The 21,751-nt window shown below is 37.5% G+C and overlaps 1 protein-coding gene across 5 annotated transcripts in view; it reads left to right on the top strand.

Moving 5' to 3' along the window:
• The window catches only part of KCNH5 (potassium voltage-gated channel subfamily H member 5), a 482,529-nt gene that overhangs the window by 205,262 nt on the left and 255,516 nt on the right, over positions 1 to 21,751 (top strand). For all 5 annotated transcript variants that reach the window (XM_060294881.1, XM_060294883.1, XM_060294880.1 and 2 more), the window contains 2 exons: positions 6,275 to 6,390; positions 11,667 to 12,059. In XM_060294881.1, the coding sequence (XP_060150864.1) occupies positions 6,275 to 6,390; positions 11,667 to 12,059 (509 nt within the window). The remainder of the gene's footprint in view (positions 1 to 6,274; positions 6,391 to 11,666; positions 12,060 to 21,751) is intronic.

Below are 21,751 nucleotides of genomic sequence, written 5' to 3'. Positions count from 1 at the left end.
TAATCTGCTCTGCAGCGGCTATTTCCACCATTCTATCTTTCAGCTCATTCGTTCTTCTGTCTCAGTTATTCTACTATTGATTCCTTCTAGTGTATTTTTCATTTCATTTATTGTGTTGTTCATCACTGTTTGTTTGCTCTTTAGTTCTCATAGGTCCTTGTTAAACATTTCTTGTATTTTCTCCATCCATGCTTCCATTCTATTTCTGAGATTCTGGATCATCTTTACTATCATTACTCTGAATTCTTTTTCAGGTAGGTTCTCCATTTCCTCCTCATTTATTTGGTCTTGTAGGTTTTTACCTTGCTCCTTCATCTGTAGCATATTTTTTTGTTGTCTCATTTTTTTGGATGGGTGGGGCTGTGTTCCTGTCTTGCTGGTTGTTTGGCCCTAAGCATTCAGCACTGGAGTTTGCAGGCAGCTGGGTGGAGCTGGATCTTCGTCCTGAGATGAGGACCTCCGGGAGACCTCACACTGATTAATATTCCCTGGGACCTGAAGTTCTCTGTTAGTCCAGCAGCTTGGACTTGGTGCTCTCACCACAGGAGCTCAGGTCCTACCTCTGGCCTGGGAATCAAGACTCTGCAAGCCATGCAGTGTGGCAGGAAAAAAAAAAGCAACAAACAGAAAAGAGCAGAACAATAACAAAGAATAAAAAATAAAATTAGAAAAATAAAAAATATATTAGAAAAAATAACAATAAAAATGAGACAACAACAAAACAAAACAGAACCACACCAGCAAAAATAAAATAAACAAGAAAATAAAAAATTAATAAAAATAAAAAATTCCCTGGTACCTCCTCTATCAGTGTCCTTGCCCCCATCGTGAGCTACAGCCTACCCTTGCCTCCCCTGTAGGTCTCTGGACCCATTTTTTCAGCCCCACCTCTGCATGTGTTCTCATCAGTGTTTCTTCCTGGAGTTGGCCTGGAGCACATGTGCCCATGCAGGCCACCTGGGGCACAGGCCTCCACAGGCGCACCCACAGGGGCCAGTGCAGCTAGAGGAAGCCTTGGAGAGGGGTGGCATTTGGCCCACCTTGACCCACGTCACCAGAGGAGGCCCTGTCAGGGGCGGCACTCGGGCTGTCAGCACCCGCGTGGCCCTTGGAAGCTTTGGCGAGGGTGGGGCTCAGGCCCAGGACCCACTTGGCCGGAAGAGGCTTTGTTGGGGCAGTGCATGGGCTGTCGGGACCTGTGTGGCCCATGGTGGCTTTCGGGGAGGCCAGTGCTCAGGCCTGCTGGGAACTGCGCTGCCCGTGGAGGCTTTGTTGGGGGGCAGTACTGAGGTCTGCTGGGACCCATGCGTCCGGCGGAGGCCTCAGCTGAGGCAGGGCTCAGGTCCAGGACCCACGCGGGCAGAGGGAGCCCTGGGGGAGACAGGGCTCAGGCCTGGGACCCACGCAGCTGGAAGAGGCCTTGGCGGGGCAGAGGGGGCTGGGCAGCTCAGGCCCGGGACCCCAGCAGGCTTGCCAGTACCCAAGCAGGTGGAGGAGGCGTCGGCTGCATTCCCTTCTGATTCCCCGATCCCCCGAAGGTCCCTCTTCTTCCCTGCTGATCCCCTTGCTGTTAGTGGGCCCCTCCAAGTGTGGGAACCTCTCCCCTCCCACAGCCCCCTCTTAGGTGTGCTGGTCCCATCCTGCCTCCACTTTTCCTCCCCCCGCTCCTTCCCACGTCTTACCTCATCACGTGGGGATTCCTCGCATCCCCTTAGGTGTCCGAGGTCTCCCACCAGCGCCTAGTAGGTGCCCTAGTTATGAGGAGATGCTAACTCCACATCCTCCTACTCCGCCATCTTGACTCTGCCGCATCTTATGGTTTTTCAGTAATATATTTGATAAACTAATCTGCTGAGAGTGAGGACAGAGGGGTGGCATAGGGGTCTTGAGAAAAATGCTAACTGTTTAGAACTGAGGACTGCAAGAAAGTCCTAACCAGAGACAAAAAGATCTCTGAGCAGTTCAGGGAGTGCATCTTTTTGTGCTCCCTTTGATTTAAACGTGAAACAAAACATTCCTCAGCTTTGCATTTGTTTTCCAGTTCCAAGGGCATTTTGATATCAAAGCTCGTAAATGGTTACTTGATTAGACCACTGCCTTTGCTTTCTCTAGCAAGAACCCTTCCCAAGTATTTCCTCCTAAATTTCTCTCTTTGAGTAAGTCTGAGTCAGTTTGACAACTGTCACCATCTTTTTTTTTTCTGTTAGCAGCTCCCAACTCCTCTTTTTGAGGGAAAAATTATAATCCTCCACACACTTCCTCCTCAACCCTCTACCACACTGTTTCTACCTTCTCCAACCCAAAGCCCTTCTTTCACAATACCAATGAGTTATATTAGTATCTGCTAAGAGCTGAACATATTTCCTTCTTTATATTCTAATTTTAACTACATATAATGTGGGATGCTGTGTTAATTTCTATTTAACTTTTCTACTGATGTTCTCATTCATTCATTCAAAAATTTTTCTAGTGCCCAGTGTGTGCCAGTCATGGAACTAGACAACCGGGGATAGAAAGAATAAGATCTGACACCTGAAAGTCATATCATGCTGTAAACTCCCTTTTCATCTATATTTAAGGGTGGTCTCACTCAGAATACACTGTGTGAAAATTTTTAGAATGAAGAATTAACATTTTTCTTTCAGTTTCATTCTGCTGTTTAATCAATGATAGTCCTATTTTTACCATGGAGAAAAATGTTGGTGTTTTATTTTCACAGTTTTAAAGCTTTTTCTTCCTTTAGGAAATTGAAATAAGGTAAAGGGATGAAATATTTCTTGATTTTATTGACTTCATGTGTAAAATGAGATACACCTACACAGGCACATTTGTTTCATATTTAAATGAGGAACTGCTGCTTCCTCATTAAGAAACAGTAGTGTGTGCTCATGATGCTTGAAATAGAAAACCAGAGGATGACAATAAGCTTTCATCATCGTGTTTCTCCTTCCTCACAAGTTTACTTCTTTTTATGATCCTAGAGAAGGAGAGAACACATAGCGTTTGATGATTTGTTTTCTTCCATGTGTTATTGAATTCATTCCTTCAATATCTCCTTTTATTTTTTGAAAATATTTTCTGAATAAACTTTATCACACACAGGGAATGAAACTGGGCTTCTCTTTTAATCCAATAATCAGATGTACTAAGCGGTGCAACATTATCTATCTTAGAGATATGAATCTTCAGTAAGTATAAGATTGACTTGTGGGAATTCCCTGGTGGCCCAGTGGTTAGGACTCTGCCCTTTCACTGCTGAGGGCCTGGGTTTGATCACTGGTCAGGGAACTAAGATCTTGCAAGCCTTGCAGCACAGCCAAAAAAAAAAAGAAACTGAAATCAAGATTGACTTGGAAGTTTCTAGAAATATTCAATGCAATTTTAATATTCATTTGATGCAGAAGAGAAATGATCAACAGGAAATATTTTAATGTAACTGTTGCCAACATAGTTACTGTCACCTGAAGACATCCTCACCATTTTAACCCAATAAAGCAAAAACCAAACCAAAACCCAGTGATAATAAAACATATTTCATGTTTATGTTCATGATAATACAAATGGAGCTTATTTTTAAATCTTATTTTTAAAGTTACAAATAACTTAATTAATTAGTCAATCAATTAAAGGCCTATTTTATGGCAGGCCTCTACCAAGTGCTGAGAATGGAGAGGTGATGGTAGTTTAGTGGGAGTGACTGACATGCTTATCAACAACTGCATTCGTATTGTTAGTGCCATGTGAGGTATGTATTCTGTGGTGTGAATACACAGAGGAGAGTGCACCTCTCTCATGAGTGGATCCAAGAAGCTACCAGTGGATCTCAGAATGCTTTAACTGAGTTTGGGGGTACCAGTAAGCATTAGCCAGACAGATGGAGAGGGAAAAAGCATTTCAGGTAGACAGAGTGGTTATAACATGTGAAAGCATGAAAGCATTGAATGTCATAGGGTGTACAAAGAATTCCTGGTGGATTTAATTTTACTTTTGCATTTGTTCTTTTAATTTGTTATTGATTTGAGTGAGGCCAGAATACAGAGCGTGTATGAAGGAGTGGAAGGAGATGGAAGCAGAGCAAATCTTTAGGGTCAGAAACTAAATGACATGTATACCAAGGATATTCAGTGTTATCCTGAAGGCTTCCAGGGATCTCTTAAAGAACTTAAAATGGGAGAAATGCATGGTAAGATTTGTGCTGTAGGAAGGGCTCTGGCAGCAACGTGCAGAGTTGTTTGGAGAGTATGTGGTCAGAGAGCAGCGGCAATGGTTTTTAGGAGCTACTGTCTAACTCAGGTGAAAGATGATATATTGTCTAACATATTAGGGATGGAGAGGGGAGATTAAATTTGAGGGTATTTATTGATAAGTTATAGTCTGTAAGTCCTGGAAGGGATTGGATATGTGTATGGGGGGTGGAGGTAATAGTGAAGGAGGATGGTGAATCTCAAGTTTCTGATTCGGACAGCTGGAAATATCATGGGGCCATTCACTAAGACCAAGAATATATTAAATATGCAGAGTTGGAGATGGGGGGAGAAGGTGATGATAAGATTGATTTTGAACATGTTAAGAGTAGAACATCTGAGTAAGAGGTGGCCAATGGCCAATTAGATACATAGGTCTAGTGCTTAGAAGAAAAATCTAAGTTGGTGGTATAGATTGCATGATGGTCTTTTGCATTGATGTTGAATTCTTAGAGAGTTGGTGGCATATCTGGTGCTGCTTTGTTTCTCCAGAACATTGCACAGGGCAAGGCTTAGGGTTGCATACAATTCCCAAAGCCTAACATTTTCTGTTCTAGTCACTAGGATGAGGCCCATTAATGAAAAAGAATAAAAGATCTTCTATTAACCAATGCCAGTTTACTTTTTTCCCCAATCCAATTGTTGATACCATAGAAAGAGCTAAATTGGTGGGGCAGTACAAAGCCTAATTGAAGTCAAAGTTAGATTGAAGAATAGCAGTAAAGTATGATGTCACCTACCTGGTATGGTTTGAAAGACATTTGGTTGGTGCCTGCCCAGGATTTCTTCTTTCATTTTCTGTCGCATTGTCTTGAAAGTTCATCATTACCATTAGAGTCATTGCTTTGGACCATCAGGGGTTTTCATTTTTAAGGAGTTGTTTGGTAAATACCCTAGTTAAAGGTAATACCATGGAAACTATCAAATGGTCTTAATGGAGTCCATAATAGATTAGAGCTTTTTGGGATACCTAGAGAAAGGATAATTGAGATACGAACAGAGTGTGGCTTGTTTTGTCCTACTTGTTCATGTCTCATTGACATTTCCTTGAAGTTAATTAGCTTAATAATGAAAAATTAATGATTTTAATATTGGAAATAATGGAAGAAATTTCTTTCCTATTAAATTCACATTCCTTCCCCTCAGAAGTTAAGGTTACTACTCTTTTGGAAAACATTATTAAGGATTCTAGATATTCCAAAAATAGTCTTTAAATATCAATGAAATTGTTAATAAGAGAGAACCTTTGCTACGTTACAAAGAAGATGGAGGTGTGTGATAAGAACCATAGTATGTGAGATTTGTTGAAATTGGGCTTTATTCTCTTATGTGTATATATCTTCACATAAGTATACGATAGGACTGTTTTTATTAGGGTAATACTACCTGCTATAGTAAATAACCCCCCAACTTTAAGTGGTTTAACACAATAGAAGCATATTTCTTACTCATATGACAATCCAAGGAGGTTGATCTTTGACATATGGCGTTCTTCTATGCACTGATTCAGTGGCTTTGCCCTCCCCTGGGATTTTGTCACTTGCATCCAGCTGGTAGAAGGATGGAGAAAGTATGGAGAAGTTTCGCTTGCTTCTTAAGTTATTGCATGCATGGAGGTGACACACATCAGTTCTGTCTCAATCCATTGGTGAGGACTAGGGACAGGCCCACACCTAGATGCAACAAATGCTGGGAAATGTATTCCTGGCTGGGCAGCTGTTTCCCAGTAACAAACCTATACAATGCAAGGGGGAGGACAGAATCTTGTGGACAACTAGCTACCTGGCTATAGGGACTATATGATAGATATGAGCAAAACACAAAGATCACACATGAAAATTACTTACCATTTTATAACTGCACTTGAAATATATGATGATGTCTGTGTAGAAATTAAGCGCTTTAGATTGATACTTTTCATTAGTTCCGCATGTTATGCTATTTCTGAGATCCCTTGAATATTAGCAAGAATGTGGGCTTCCATATTCATGACGTGTGAAAAACTGAGACTTTCTTTCCTTATTTTTAAGGTTGGACAAAATTTGCCCGATTGACACGGGCTTTGACAAATAGCCGAAGTGTTTTGCAACAGCTCACGCCAATGAATAAAACAGAGGTGGTCCACAAACATTCAAGACTAGCTGAAGTAAGTGCGAGATTAACTTTACTTCCCAACATGGTGGTGGTCATACATTTTCCCCCCCACAAGTATTTCAGTTATTTGAAACATTTATTATTATAAATGGCTATTATTTTACAAACACTTATATGCTAATTGATTTTTCCTTGTAGAATTATAGAAATTTTCTATATTTCCTTTTATGCTCTCCTACTTTGGAAATGGGAAGGTAATTTATGACATCCCAGGTGATGTCTGTACAGAATGAGGTTTTCTTTGAGCAAATGAGATAGGGAGTTCACTCATTCGTTAATTTATGTGTGCAGCACACACTTATTGAGGGTTTGCTCCATGCTTGGTACTCTGCAAAGGATGTAAAGATGAATAGGCCATTGGCCCTATCATCAAGGAGTTAAAGATCCAGCAGAGGAGGGAGGGGTTACCTGAATGAGATGATACCTGGGCTGAGTGAATCTTTTTTTTTTTAATTGAAGTATAGTTGATTTACAATGTTGTGTTAGTTTCCAGTGTACAGTGAAGTGATTTAGTTATATATATATATATATATATATAATATGTACTCTTTTTCATATTCTTTCAATTATAGGTTATTATAAGATATTGAATATACAGTAGGACCTGTTGTTTATCTATTTCATATATAGTGGTGTCTGCTAATCCCAAATTCCTAATTTATCACTTCCCCACCTTTCCCTTTTGGTAACCATAAGTTTGTTTTCTATATCTGTGAGTCTGTTTCTGTTTTGTAAATAAGTTCATTTGTATCATATTTTAGATTCTACATATAGGTGATATCATATGATATTTGTCTGTGTCTGACTTGCTTCGCTTAATATGACAATCTCTAGGTCCATCCATGTTGCTGCAAATGACATTATTTCATTCTTTTTTATGGCTAATATTCCATTGTATATACCACATCTTCTTTATCCATTCACTTGTCAATGGACATTTAGGTTGTTTCCATGTCTTGGCTGTTGTAAATAGTGCTGTTATGAACATTGGGGTGCATGTATCTTCTTTTTTTAATAAATTTATTTTATTTATTTATTTTTGGCTGCATTGGGTCTTCATTGCTGCGCATGGGCTTTCTCTAGTTGCGGCGAGCTGGGGCTTCTCTTCGTTGTGGTGTGTGGGCTTCTCATTGCGGTGGCTTCTCTTGTTGCAGAGCACGGACTCCAGGTGTGCAGGCTTCAGTAGTTGTGGCTCAGGGGCTTAGTTGCTCTGCAGGCATGTGACATCTTCCTGGATCAGGGCTTGAACCCGTGTCCCCTGCATTGGCAGGCGGATTCTTAACCACTGCGCCACCAGGGAAACCCTGTACTACTTGATTTTGAAGCTACTTTCTTTTCTGCCTTCGGTTGTCCGTTTCTTTCTACAAATCAAGCTAAAGTGTAGGAGCTTGTTTCTGTGACTGCTGACTTTTGCAGTTATGATTCTTACTGGGTCTTAACTCATTCAGTTTTTCTTTCTTTGTTAACACAGTTGGGCAAGAACAAGAGGAAAGAGACCATAGAGAGGAAATTTTTCTACCTTAGCACCCTGAATCACTCAGGATAGTTTTTTTTTCTATATCAAATGGAAAGTTCCTTTCCGCTTGACAGCTTATCATTTTTACTTTTACTTTTGAGGAACTTTCATTCCTGTTTCTTCCCATCTGATTTTTTCTTTTTTTTTGCTTTGCCTTTTGATTATTTTTAGTTTCTTTATCAGTCATCCCTAATTCACAAACCTGATTCAAATACCAAACTGCTTTCTGTCAGGTCTTAGGCTTGATTTCAGAGAACATGTGGAAATAAGAAGGTTTTCAACAGAGGTTTAGTCTGTTTGTGCTCTTAGATCTTCAAAGACTGACCTAAAAGAAGCACCAAGTTAGCAGAAAGGTATAGTTTTGCCAGTTGTACTCAGAGTCATATAATTTGCTCAGCTTGAGTATTTGGATTTGCTGTTAAATTTCAGGCTCTTTCACTTTTTCCAACACATATAAATTTTATCTTAATTCCACCAGGCCCCCTAAATTTGGAGCTGATCCCCACTTTCAAAGATCCTGGTCTCCATGTAGGCGGTTCATCTGTTTCCCACAGGTCCTGACATCGTGCTGATTGGCTTCAGCTTCTCACTTGTATCCGTGGTACTGAGTCCTTTAGAGTCAGTGAGCTCAGATATTCAGAGAGAAAGCGTATATCTGTTTCAGTACAAAAATACATCAGTAAATGTGATTTCATCCCCCCTCTACCTAAGGCTTATTGCTCCTGAAAGTACAAATGAAATAACAAAGCGAAGAGTTGTTACTCACTGCCTTATAAAGGAGTCCTAGTGATGGGGCTGAGATTAAAGTCGTGCTCTGCATATGAGAAAGCTCAAAGCTGCAGCACATAGTGAGTCCCTTTCTTTGTTGTTGTTGCCATTCTTCTCCTCGCCTCCCTGCTCATTCTCCTCCTTCTCTTGTAGCAGTTTTGGATTGCTTTACGAATGCAAGTCACCTTCCGAAGAACTGGGTTATGAATGTCTAAAGAAATATAAGACAAGGGTTTTTATTTTGAACTGTACATTATAATCACCTGGAAAGATTTTGAAAATATAGATTCTCTGGGAACCCACACAAGATGAATTTAATTATTTTCTGACATGGGGTCTGAGTATGAGTATACTTTATTTTTTAAAACTTCTCCAGAAGATTCTAGTTTGTGGCCAGATTTAAGAAATACTGAACTCAAGAGTGGTTTCATTCCATCTCTAGCGGAGACATCTTACATTTGTCCAGGGTGCTTAGCGGGGCCGACTTGTCTATTAACACAGTGTGTAGGGCCCACATGATATTTGAATTTCTACTAATAGTAGAAGGAAAACATGAACTTTTAGGTAAAAGAATTTTGAATATATAATATTAATTTATTCATCTTTGTAAAAAGACAGTTGTAAAATATAATTTTTATTATTTTTAAGGAGGAAGGGGTCTAAGAAGGCAAAAATACCCAGGACCCATGAAGGTCCTAATGTACCCTGGCACTGAGTTTATTTTCTAAGTACGATTTCTTTGTGCTCAAACTGTAGACTGTGGTAAAATATTAACATTGAATATGAAGGAAATTTTCATGTTTAACACAGTGAAATTAGAATGAATAGATCAGTGGTTGAAAACTGAAAGAGAGGCCATGGTTCTGTATGATACTGTGTATGTAATGCTTTGTCTCAACATGGAGCTTACCTGCCTGTAGGATAATTTGTTGCTAAGTAATTTAAGACCTTATGGGAAAAGTATGACTGGGGCACTGATAATGAGGATAAATATGTAAAAATCTTTATAAATAGTTCTTATAACTCCCAAACTTAAAGCAATAATTATAATATACACCTAAAGAGAATATCAATGATGTTTTTCACATTTTAAAATAGCAATGATTATATTATATGCTTAGTTTTCAGTTATGTAAGTTCTATTTATGAGAGACTTTTCAGGATAAATCTCAAGTTTCAAAACATGCTAGTATACTTATTTTGCTTTGTAGCGTAAGAATTACATGCTAACAGGTGTTTTTGTTTACATCTATTTGCACATTCACAAATTTAGTGCATTTATGATTTTATAGTTTGAACTTGTTGACTCCTACTTTCTGGGTCCCATTAGTCCTAGGGACACTAAATACTTGGATGCATAAGATGGTAGAGCTGCTGAAAACATTGTTTATCAAAGTCCCACTTGCAGACTTCTTAATACATAGGTTTACTCAGCTTTAGCTTCATTGATGGCATGGAGCAGAGGTCTCTGACGTGCTGCTTTAGCTCCTTTTCACAATTTCCAGGTTCTAGGTTCTGGAAGGAAGTGCTAAGTCCTGTGTTTGTTACCTTTGCCCAGACCTCTGCTTTTGCTCTGTCATCTGCTTTTTCTCATTGTCTCTTTAATGAGACCTAATCAGAGTAAGTCAAGGTTCATATAACATTACATTGAAATTTTTCCATTTGTCGAAAAGGTACGGAGAAGCAAACCTGAATATTTAGGTTTTTTTTTTTTTTTCCCCTAAAGGGAATTTGCCTCTGGGCAGGAAATCCAATATTCTTTCAGTCCTGATTGAAAGGAAAAAAGGGAAAAGCAGGTTATAACATTTACACCCCTGATATTGCTGTGCCAGTCATTAGGGCCCTGGCTGAGTCCCACACAACAGCAAGATCACCATCAGTGGGGCCCTGGGGTTCAGCAAGGCCGTCAGAATCAAAGTTATGCTCCTTGAGGTGCCAAATATGTGAAGAATGGATAAGGGTGAGTCATGCAAATAACAGTTGGGCAGTCAGTGAGAGATGTGTGATTCTAGGCAAGCCTGCCAAGTGAGTGTGCAGAACTTGCAGAAGTTGGTGTCCAGCAGTGCTGTGGATCAGTGTTGGTGCTGGGGGAGGTCATCGAGAGCATGGGACTGCGGGTTGACCCTTCAGCTGGACCCAGGCAGTTGGAGGCTCCTTACCCCTACCCTTGTCCTTGGAATGTATACTCTGCTTACCATTCCCACAATGGGGGCCATTTTCAAGGATGCAGGCTTGAGAGAGTAAGGTGTTGTTGAGACCTTCAGGTGTTGTGGTGACCTTCAGTCACACCTCTATATGTGACTGAACCCAGTTAAGGCTTCTGTATAAACTTTTAATATTTGGTGGGTGGGTTCAGAGATCTACTGGTCTTGTGGCTGCCCAATAAAAGCCTTGTAAGGGGCTTCCCTGGTGGCACAGTGGTTGAGAGTTCACCTGCTGATGCAGGGGACACGGGTTTGTGCTCCGGTCTGGGAAGATCCCACATGCCGCGGAGCGGCTGGGCCCGGGAGCCATGGCCGCTGAGCCTGCATGTCCGGAGCCTGTGCTCTGCAATGGGAGAGGCCACAACAGTGAGAGGCCTGCGTACCGCAAAAAAAAAAAAAAAAAAAAAAAAGCCTTGCAAGTAAGTTCCCTTGTATATTAAAACTGCCACCTACCAATCTGGAGTGGTCTGCCTCTTTCTTTGGTCTCTCCCTGCCCTCCATGTATGGGGACCAGTTTTTGAAACAACAGTTGGCCACTGGAGAGAAAGCCAGAGGGAATAGCAGACAGATCAACTTTGGTAGAGAGACTGGACATGGAGTGACTTTGAACAAACCTTGATACAACTTAGGAGAAGAGGGAGATGAAACCACAGAGCCTGACTGGCCTTGAAACCAGGAGTCATGATTAATAGGCTGTGGTTTGGCTGCCAGTAAATTTGAATTCATTACTAACTGTGCAGAGATGTCCGGGTCATTATATATATATTTTCTCTCTTTTAGGTTCTTCAGCTGGGATCAGATATCCTTCCTCAGTACAAGCAAGAAGCGCCAAAGACGCCACCACACATTATTTTACACTATTGTGCTTTTAAAACAACTTGGGATTGGGTGATTTTAATTCTTACCTTCTACACCGCCATTATGGTTCCTTATAACGTTTCCTTCAAAACGAAGCAGAACAACATAGCCTGGCTGGTGCTGGACAGTGTGGTGGATGTTATTTTTCTGGTTGACATTGTTTTAAATTTTCACACGACCTTTGTGGGACCTGGTGGAGAGGTCATTTCTGACCCCAAGTTGATCAGGATGAACTATCTGAAAACTTGGTTTGTGATCGATCTGTTGTCTTGTTTACCTTATGACATCATCAATGCCTTTGAAAATGTTGATGAGGTAAGTTTCTTTTTCTTTTTAGTACTTGAATCACATGTTTCGAGAAAATTAGGATAAAAAGAGTTTACAGATAATACAAACTTCTTTTGAGCCACCACTTTCAATCTTCATCCTACTAAACACTTGCCATAAATTGTCATATTTGATTACCTTATAATTTTCATCTGCTTTTTTTTCTTGATTTCTGGTTGAAAATACTGATTACTAGAAAAATGGCTATGGTTGGAGGTTGTGGCTGAAAGAGGTGGAGGAGAAGAAAAGCCACAGCATTTGGAGTCAAATATGGTTTATGAACTAGATAATTGATTGACAGGTGATGTGTTTTGATGTGTGTTTTGGTTTTATTTTTTTGAAAACTGTGGCATTTTAAAACTCTGTGCACCCATAGGTCTTTTGACTCCTCCTCCTCCAGATAGCAGTGCTTGAGTTAACAAAAAGATACAGAAAATTTTATGGAAGGAAAATTCTTGAATTTTTGCCTTTTTGGTTTCTTTTTTATAGTTTTTGCTTTAAATTTTGTCTAAGTACATTTGTGATTAGAGACTATATTGGATGACTTCTGATGTCTGGTCACATTCAAGATTCTGCTTATTCAATGTTATCTGCACAATGAGAAACACTTAAAACGTGTAATATCTTGGAAGACCATTTTATTCAGAGCTTCTTAGCTTCTAACCTAGTAGTGGATGATTTTCAACTTGCTACACGAAGGATGTATATAAATGAGTCAATATAGAATGTATCTATTATTAAAATATGTTCATAATAATGATTACAAACTTAATTTCCCTGAAGATTTTACTCTGTCCTCATAGACTGTTCAGATGGAAAATTCTGCACTACATTGTTGTCATTGTGTGTGTATTTGGGAGGTAGTTTGCAACTTTTCTTCAGTAACTTTTTCCATAAAATTTCTGCATTCAATCCACTTTAATGATATTAAAAATATTTCCCTGAAAGTTAAGTATAGACATTGTATTTTGTTGCTGTACATGTAATTGTTACTTTAAAAATTGGGGGAAAAAAGGAATCGTAGTAATTTGTTTTCTAATTTTAGATTTTACCTACATCAAGCTTGTTAAGGTATATTTATTTCTTCCCTATTTACCTTCTGGAAGGGTTGAGAGGGGTTAATTTTGAAAATGCTAATCATATGATAAGAAGATAATAAGTAGTATTTATATGTTCACTTACTAAATGGATTAATATATTAAGATCAATGCATTAAGATTTCCATTATTTAGAACATAGGCATAAAGATTTTAATAAAAATAATTAAAAGATTGGTTTAATTCATAGAAAAGTGAATACATTAAACATTACATAATAATAAATGCATTTAATATACCATACAAATACATGAAGAAATCCTCAGACTTACTAATATTAAGGAAAATGCAAAGTAAACCTACAAACTACACTGACATACCATCATTGACCACACACACTAGATTGGTGAGAAGGTGGCTAAGGATGTGCACTGCTCAGATCTCCTTTCATGAAAACCTGCTGCATGGAGCACAGTTAGGGGATTCCTGGAAGTGGCTCCTGGTTTGGGAAAGCCAATCATTGGGCATCTCTTTCAAACTCAGCATTCAGTGATATCACACTATCACACTGGTAGCTTGAAACTGGCCACAATGGGAGTATTTACACCCAGAAAGTCACAAATGCTATGAATAAAAACTTTTCTTTAACTTTCTGTGGAATTAGTTGTTAGTCATTTACCAACACACCACTGAACACAGTTGACTGACACCTGCTATGGTTTTCTGATCTGCTGCAGGTCACACATCGAAGCCATATTTCCCCAACATTGTGTCCAGCCAGTGACTAAGAATGGTGGTAACATTATGATTAGTTCACTCCTGCTCAATAAAGAGCTCCTCTATTGAGCAACTTTTGCTCTGGGATTCCCCATTTACCTGTGCTGTGGTTGAGGCTCTTTCTACACAATTCTTCCTTCCCTCTTCACAGGTTTCAAATGGCATTGTGGTCTGAAGGCTCCTCCCTCCTCCGTTTCTCCTTCATAGGCATTTATCTCAGTAAAGGTCTTGCATATCTAACCCTGACTTGGCATTACTCTGTCGGGGACCTGAACTGATGAAGCGATGGGGTGAGGCCTCTCATACATTGCTCAAGGGAATGTTGGTAAAACTTCCATGAAGAATAATTGGCAATATCTCATTTTAAAAAAGAAAAGACACTAGGGGCAACCACTAGGGGCAATCCCCTTGCTTAAGGGATTCTTTGTTATTTGCTTCCATCACCAAACAGCAAGATTATGTACCTACCTCTTGGTTTTTCAGTTTTAGGACTTGACTTTGACTTCTTACTATGGAATTTGAAGTTTTAGCCTCTTTATCCCTGCCCTAACTGTATATATGCACTTATTTCCCTCACCTCATTCTCGCAATATAGGTATACCATCCTCTTGGTTCCATAAATAGTAGGTATTTATATCATTACTACTACAAATATGCTATTTATAGCTGAACCTTCAACATGCTGTGATTACTTTTCCTTTTCTGCACTTTCCATTTTCCTGAGAGTTGGTTTTATCATTTGTTTAGTTTTATGTACTAATCACTAACTCAATCGCTAAGCTCTATGCCAGTTGTCTAAATCTCCCTCCAGTACATTGATACAAGTAATAGTCTATCAACATCATTTTCTTAAACAGATCTCTCTACACTCTGCCCTCCCACCTGATGGACAGTTTGGCTAGCTGTAATATCCTAGGCCAGAGATAATTTCTCCTCAGATTTTGAAAGACACAGTGCCATTACAGTCTACCTTCTAATAATTCCCTTAAGAAACTTTAAACCATTGTGACCTGTTTTCTCTTTCTGGAAATTTGATGTATCTTCTCTGTCCAGGGTTCTGAATCTTTCCAGTAATATGCTTTAGTGTAAGTCCCATTTTCATCAGTTTTGCTGGGTACTGACTGGGTAGCCTTTTTCAATCTAGAAAAGCACGTCTTCTGTTTTGATTTTTTTCTTATGATGATTTTCTCCATCCCTTTCCCCCCTCTTTTCCATTCTCTCTCTTGCTGGAATTCCTTTTGTTCTTATACCTACTAGACTTCTCCTCTGATTCCTTTTTTTTTCTTCCCTATTTTCCAATCCTTTGTATTTTTGCTGTACTTTCTGGAAGATTTTCTCAACATTATTTTCCACCTTTTCTTGTAACTAATAATGCTTTTTTTTTGCTTAAAGTCTTTTTGGCTTAATACTAATAGAGCCAAACTAGCATTTGTATACTATTTGATATATGTATTTCTATTATTTAACTTTTTATCATTCTAGATTATTATACTCTAGTTGTGTCTTTTATAAATAGTCTATACATTCTAAGAGTCTTTCTAACTGGGAAGTTTAGTCTATTTACACTTATTGTGATTAATTACCTTTTGATTTTCTTAGAGCATCTTATTTTCCATTGTAAAATGCTTTTTCTTCACTTTTCTCTGTTTTTATTTTTGCTTCTTCTCTGCTGTCTTTTGGATTGATTGAATTTTTTAAATCTCCTGGATTTCCTCTACAGGATTAGAAGTTTTTCTGTTAATTGATTACTCTTAATATTTTTAGCATCAGTATTTGACTTATGAGTATCTTTGCCCTTCTAAATAAATCAAGGGCTTCTGTTTACCTTCTCATCTTTCAAACTAGTATTGTCTTATATTTTGGCTCCACATTATTTTTAACTTTCTCTTTCAATTATTGGAGGCCTTCTTTAGGGCATGTTTGTTGTGAGTCTTTGAGATGGTGATTCTGGGTCTCAGTTTCCATATTTGTAAAAAAAAGGGAAGGAATGCTTGACTTTTTTACTTCACACAACGGTTTTAAGGAATAGATGGGAAAACAGATATGAATGATTTTTGTTTGTAGAATTGTGCATGTCTGAGGGGATATTATTATTTCATTTGTGCATGTCTGTTTCCTCAGCTTCGTGATAAGCCCTGTGATATTGAGGGATGTGTTCCATCTCCTTGGTAGTCCTTCGTTGCTCTTAGTACATATTGGTGACTCACTGACCCGAAGCAATAAAGTGTTAGCAAGGTTTTAGTAGACTGTACAATGACAGAAAACAAAATAGAACTTAAAAATGAGAAATTGAGCTAGTGGTGGCTTGGGAATAGGAGAGTATGAGTCTGAAGATCACAATTTAATCCTTTGACATGCTATGAGTGCAGAATGACTTAGAGGACTTAATAACACTTTTTGTATTCAAGATTGTCTCAGTCAACATGCTCTCTTAAGGCAACTTGATTTACTAGGCATTCACGAACTGGGTATGACATTCTTTAAGAGAACTGTGAGGATGGGAAGACAGAATCCATTAAAGGAAATAATTCTGTTTGAAAAGAAGTACGTAATGTAAATTTCCTAGAAACCATAATGGGGTAAAAGATGTTATCACCAAGAATCCAAGGAATAGAAATAAGCTCATTTGTAGCATGCATTTGAATACAGCTCTGGGAGGTTAGGGGGAACTGAATTATAAGACATCAGAGAAAAATGGGGCAGCTGCAGGTAACACACAGTTTGGTAGCCTGAGTGGACTTAGGAATCGTGATACATGGGGAATTCAGGGGACAATGAGTGGTATTAGTAAGTGGTAAACATGATAAACTAGGTTAGAACAAATTGAAATTGGAAAAATGATCACTTATGTATTGTTTCAGGAGACAAAATGATTGGGCCAGTGACTGCTAAGTGGAAGTATTATAAATATTTTTAATTTCCAGGGAAGTTTATGGAAAATAATTTTCTAAATTATTACTTTCTTGAATTATGCTTGTCAAGTGGCCACATGCGTTGTTTCATTTTAGCATATCTGTTTACATAGCAAATTTTTATCTCTTGCCTAGTCATCAAAACAAGAATTGGAAATCAAAGAAGCTAATTATACTCAAAGATTTTAGACGCTTTTTGTCCCCTTTTGTGGAATTTCAGGCGCTCCACCAAGAATAAAATTTTAGAAATTGCTATTTAATACAATTTGATCACCATTACTTTTTTTATTAAAGCCTGTAAGTAATTGAAATAATGTTTGAGTGGTATAGGTAAGGATTACATAGTATTTTTTTTTTAGTTTTACTAGTTTTAATATTATTAAACCCATAGAAACATTGCCAAGTCTACCTTAGAACTGATTGATCTTTCTTATCAATGTGTTTGCTCAGTTGATAATAGACTTTTTTTAAAGAGCCGTTTTAGGTTCACAGCAAAATTGAGAGGAAGGTACAGAGACTCCCCATACAGAGATTGCCCCCACACATGCATAACCTCCCCCATTATCGACACCCCCACCAGAGTGAAACTATATTGACATATCATATTGCTAAAAGTCCATAGTTTACAGTAGGCTCACTCTTGGTATTGTACATTTTATGGGTTTTGACAAATGCATAATGGCATATTGTAGTATCATACAGAGTAGTTCACTGTCCTGAAACTCTGTGCCCTGCCTATTCATCCTTTCTTCCCTCCTAACCCCTAGCAACCACTAATCCTTTTATTATCTCCACAGTTTTGCCTTTTCCAGAAAGTCATATAGTCGGAATCATACAGCAGGTAGCTTTTTCAGATTGACTTCTTTCACTTAGTAATATGCATTTAAGGTTCTTCCATGTCTTTCCATGGCTGATAGCTCATTTCTTTTTAGTACTGAATAATATTCCACTGTCTGGATGTACCACAGTTTGCTTATCCATTCACCTACTGAAGGCTATCTTGATTGCTCCTAAGTTTTGGCAATTATGAATAAAGCTGTTATAAACTTTTGTTTGCAGGTTTTTGTGTAGGCATAAGTTATCAGCTCATTTGAGTAAATATTAAGAAGCATGGTTGCTGGATCATATGGTAAGAATATGTCAGTTTTGTAAGAAACTACCAAACTCTCTTTCAAAGTGGTTTTACCATTTTATGTTTCCACCAGCAATGAATGAGAGTTCTGGTTGGCACACGTTCTCACTAGCATTTGGTATCATCAGTGTTTTGGATTTTAGCCATTATAGTAGATGTGTAGCGGTATCTTGTTGTTTTAATATGCAATTTTCTAATGATATATGAACATCTTTTCATATGCTTATTTGCCATCTGAATATCTACTTTTGTCAGGTGGCTGTTCAGATCTTTTGCTCATTTTTAATGGGGTTCTTAATTTTCTTATTGTTGAGTTTTAAGAGTTTTAAAATATATTTTAGATAATAGTCCTTTATTATTTGCAAATGTCTTTTGCAAATATTTTCTCCCAGTGTGTAGATTGTCTTCTCATTCTTTCGACAGTATCTTTCACAGAGCAGTTTTTAATTTTAATGAAATCCAGTTTATTAATTATTTGTTTCATGAATTATGCCTTTGGTGTTATGTCTGAAAAATTATCACCATGCCCAAAGTACCTAGATTTTCTCCCACTTAATCTTCTCAAAATTTTATAGTTTATGTTTTACGTTTAGGTCTATGATCCATTTTGAGTCAATTTTTGTGAAGGGTATAAGGTCTGTGACTAGATTCATATGTTTTTGCATTGGATGTCCATGTGTTCTATCACCATTTGTTGAAAAAAACTATCTTTTCTTTATTGTATTGCCCTTGCTCCTTTGTCAAAGATAAGTTGACTATATTTATGGGGGTCTATCTGGGCTCTCTATTCTGTTCCATTGATCTGTTTATTTACTTTTTTCCACCAATACCACACTGTCTTGATTACTATAGCCTTACTGTAGTTGAGTGTCTGTCCTCTGATTTTGTTCTTCTCCTTCAATATTGTGTTGGCTATTTTGCACAGTTTTTATCCCTCCACATAATCTTTACAGTCAGTTTATTGATATACACAAAATAACTTAATGGGATTTTGACTGAGATTACATTGGTAGCTTTAGATCAAGTAGAGAAAAATTGACATCTTGACAATATTGAGTATTTCTGTCCATAAACATGGACTATTGCTCCATTTATTTAGTTCTTTTTTGATTTCTTTCATCAGAGTTTCATAGTTTTCCTCAGGTACATCTTGTACATTTTTTTGTTAGATTTATATCTAAGTTTTTCATTTTTGTTGTGCTAATGTAAATGGTATTGTGTTTTTAAATTCCACTTGTTCATTGTTGGTATATAGGAAAGTGATTGGCTTTTGTATGTTGATCATATATCCTGCAAACTTGCTTTAATTGCTAATTAGTTGCAGGATTTTTTTTTTTTTTTTTCTGGGTCAAGTTGTTTGGATTTTCTGCATAGACAATTATGTCATCTGCAAACAAAGACAGTTTTCTGTTTCCCCTTCCCAGTCTGTATACCTTTTATTTCCTTTTCTTTTCTTATTGCATTTGCTAGGACTTCCAGTATGAAGTTGAATAGGAGTGGTGAGAATAGACATTCTTTCCTTGTTCCTGATCTTAGTGGGAAAGCTTCTAATTTCTCACCATTAAATATGATGTAATATGACATAAGCTGTAGGGTTTTTGTAGATGTTCTTTTTCAAGATGAGGAAGTTCCTCTCTGTTCCTAGTTTTCTGAGAGTTTTTATCATGAATAGATTTTGCATTTTGTCACATGCCTTTTTTGCATCTATTGATAAGAATATATGATTTTTCTTCTTTAGTCTGTGATGTTATGGATTCTATTAATTGATTTTTGAGTGTCGAACCAGCCATGCATACCTAGGATAAATCTTACTTGGCCATACTATATAATTATTTTTATATATTGTTGGATTTGATATGCTAATATCTTGTTGAGGATTTTTGCATCTATGTACATGAGAGATATTCTTTTGTAGTTTTCTTTTCTCATATTGTCTTTACTTTTGGTATTAGGGTAATGCTAGCCTCATAAATCTGGGTTAGGAAGTATTGTTTCTGCTTCTACCTTTTGGAAGAGATTGTAGGCAATTGGTATAATTTCTTCCTTAAATATCTGGTAGAATTCACTCATGAGCCCATCTGGGCCTGGTGCTGTTTTGGAAGGTTATTAATTTATTGAATCAATTTGTTTAATAGATGTAGTTCTCTTCAAATAACCTATTTTTGTATGTGTGTGAGTTTTGGCAGATTGTGTCTTTCATGGAGTTAGTCCATATCATCTAGGTTCTCAAATTTACGGGCATAGAGTTGTTCATATTATTCCACTTTGTTGTTGTTATTATTATTATCTTTTTAATGTCTATGGCATCTGTAGTGACATCCTCTCTTTCATTTGCCATGTTAGTAATTGTGTCCTCTCTTTTTTATTTTTCTTAGTTAGTGTGGCTAGAGGCGTATCAATTTTATTGATATTATCAAAGAAAAAACTTTTAAGATTTTGTTGATTTTCTCTACCGATTTCCTGTTTTCAATTTCATTGATTTTTGCTATATTTTTAATATGTCTTTTCTTCTTGTTACTTTGGATTTAATTTGCTTTTCTTTTTCTAGTTTGCTAAAGTGGAAATTTAGGTTATTGATTATAGTTTTTATTGCTTTCTAATATATGCATTCTAAGTTATATATTTTCCTCTACGTACTGCTTTGCTGCATCCCACGAACTTTGTTTAGTTGTATTTTCACTTTCAGTTAATTAAAAAAGCATTAAATTTTACTTGAAATTTTCTCTTTAATCCATGTCTTACTTACAAGTGTGTTGTTTAATTTCCACATATTTTTGGATTTTCCAGGTATATATCAGTTATTGATCTCTAGTTTAATTTCATTGTGGTCCAAAATCAGGTATTGTATGATTTCTATTGTTTTGAATTTGTTAAGGTGTGTTTTATAGCACAGGATGTGGTCTGTCTTGGTGAATATTTTACATGACCTTGAGAAGAATGTGGGTTTTTGTTGTTGTTGTTTTGCTGTTGTTGTATAAAGTAGTCAAAGATGTCAGTAATAGGCAGCTAATCGATGGTGCTATTGAGTTCTGCTCTGTCCTTACTGATTTCTGCCTGCTAGACCTGACCATCTCTGACAGAGGGATATTGAAGTATGATAGTGGATTCATTTAATTTCTCCTTGCATTTCTATTAGTTTTTGCTACACATATTTTGATGGTCTTGTTAGGTGCATACAATATAAGGATTGTTATGTCTTCTTGGAGAATTTACCCCTTTATCATTATGTAATGCTCCTGTTTATCCCTGATAAACTTAGTTAGTCTGAAGAGTATGAGACTTTTAATGCAATGAAATGTATTATCTCTGGGATGATCTTACCTTCTATATGGGACTTTCTTAGTTTCTTATTAGCCTGCTTTAAAAACTTTTGCTGCAATTTTAAGTCCTATATACCTCCCAGTTCTTCTCTGCTTAAGAAAGCACATTAATAACACTAGTGCTTCTAATAATAATAAAAAACCATTTATATTTTTATCGATGATTGGATTAGTGGTTTATCAACACTTGTCTTTCATCTGTGTGCTCAGGGGAAGGTTTATGAGTGACCCTATTTTGCAACCTTCAATTCTACTTCAAGTTAAGAAGTCAAATCCAACAAGGATCTTTAGAAAACTCAGGGTTAGACCCTGTGCTCATTTCTGGAGGAATCAAACTTAGACCTTATGCTTCCTCAATGCAAAGACTCTGTCTTTCTAATAGCCTGGATTTGCAGTGCCTGACACATAATTGCCATACTATATATATTTCTATTAAAGTGAATGAGGGATTGAAGCTTACAATGTTTCCTAAATATACCTGTTTCTTGTTAGTAATGGAAAA

The sequence above is a fragment of the Globicephala melas genome, chromosome 2 (genome assembly GCF_963455315.2).
Source record: "Globicephala melas chromosome 2, mGloMel1.2, whole genome shotgun sequence".
Lineage (NCBI taxonomy): Eukaryota > Metazoa > Chordata > Mammalia > Artiodactyla > Delphinidae > Globicephala > Globicephala melas.
This window is presented reverse-complemented; position numbering and strand designations above follow the sequence as displayed.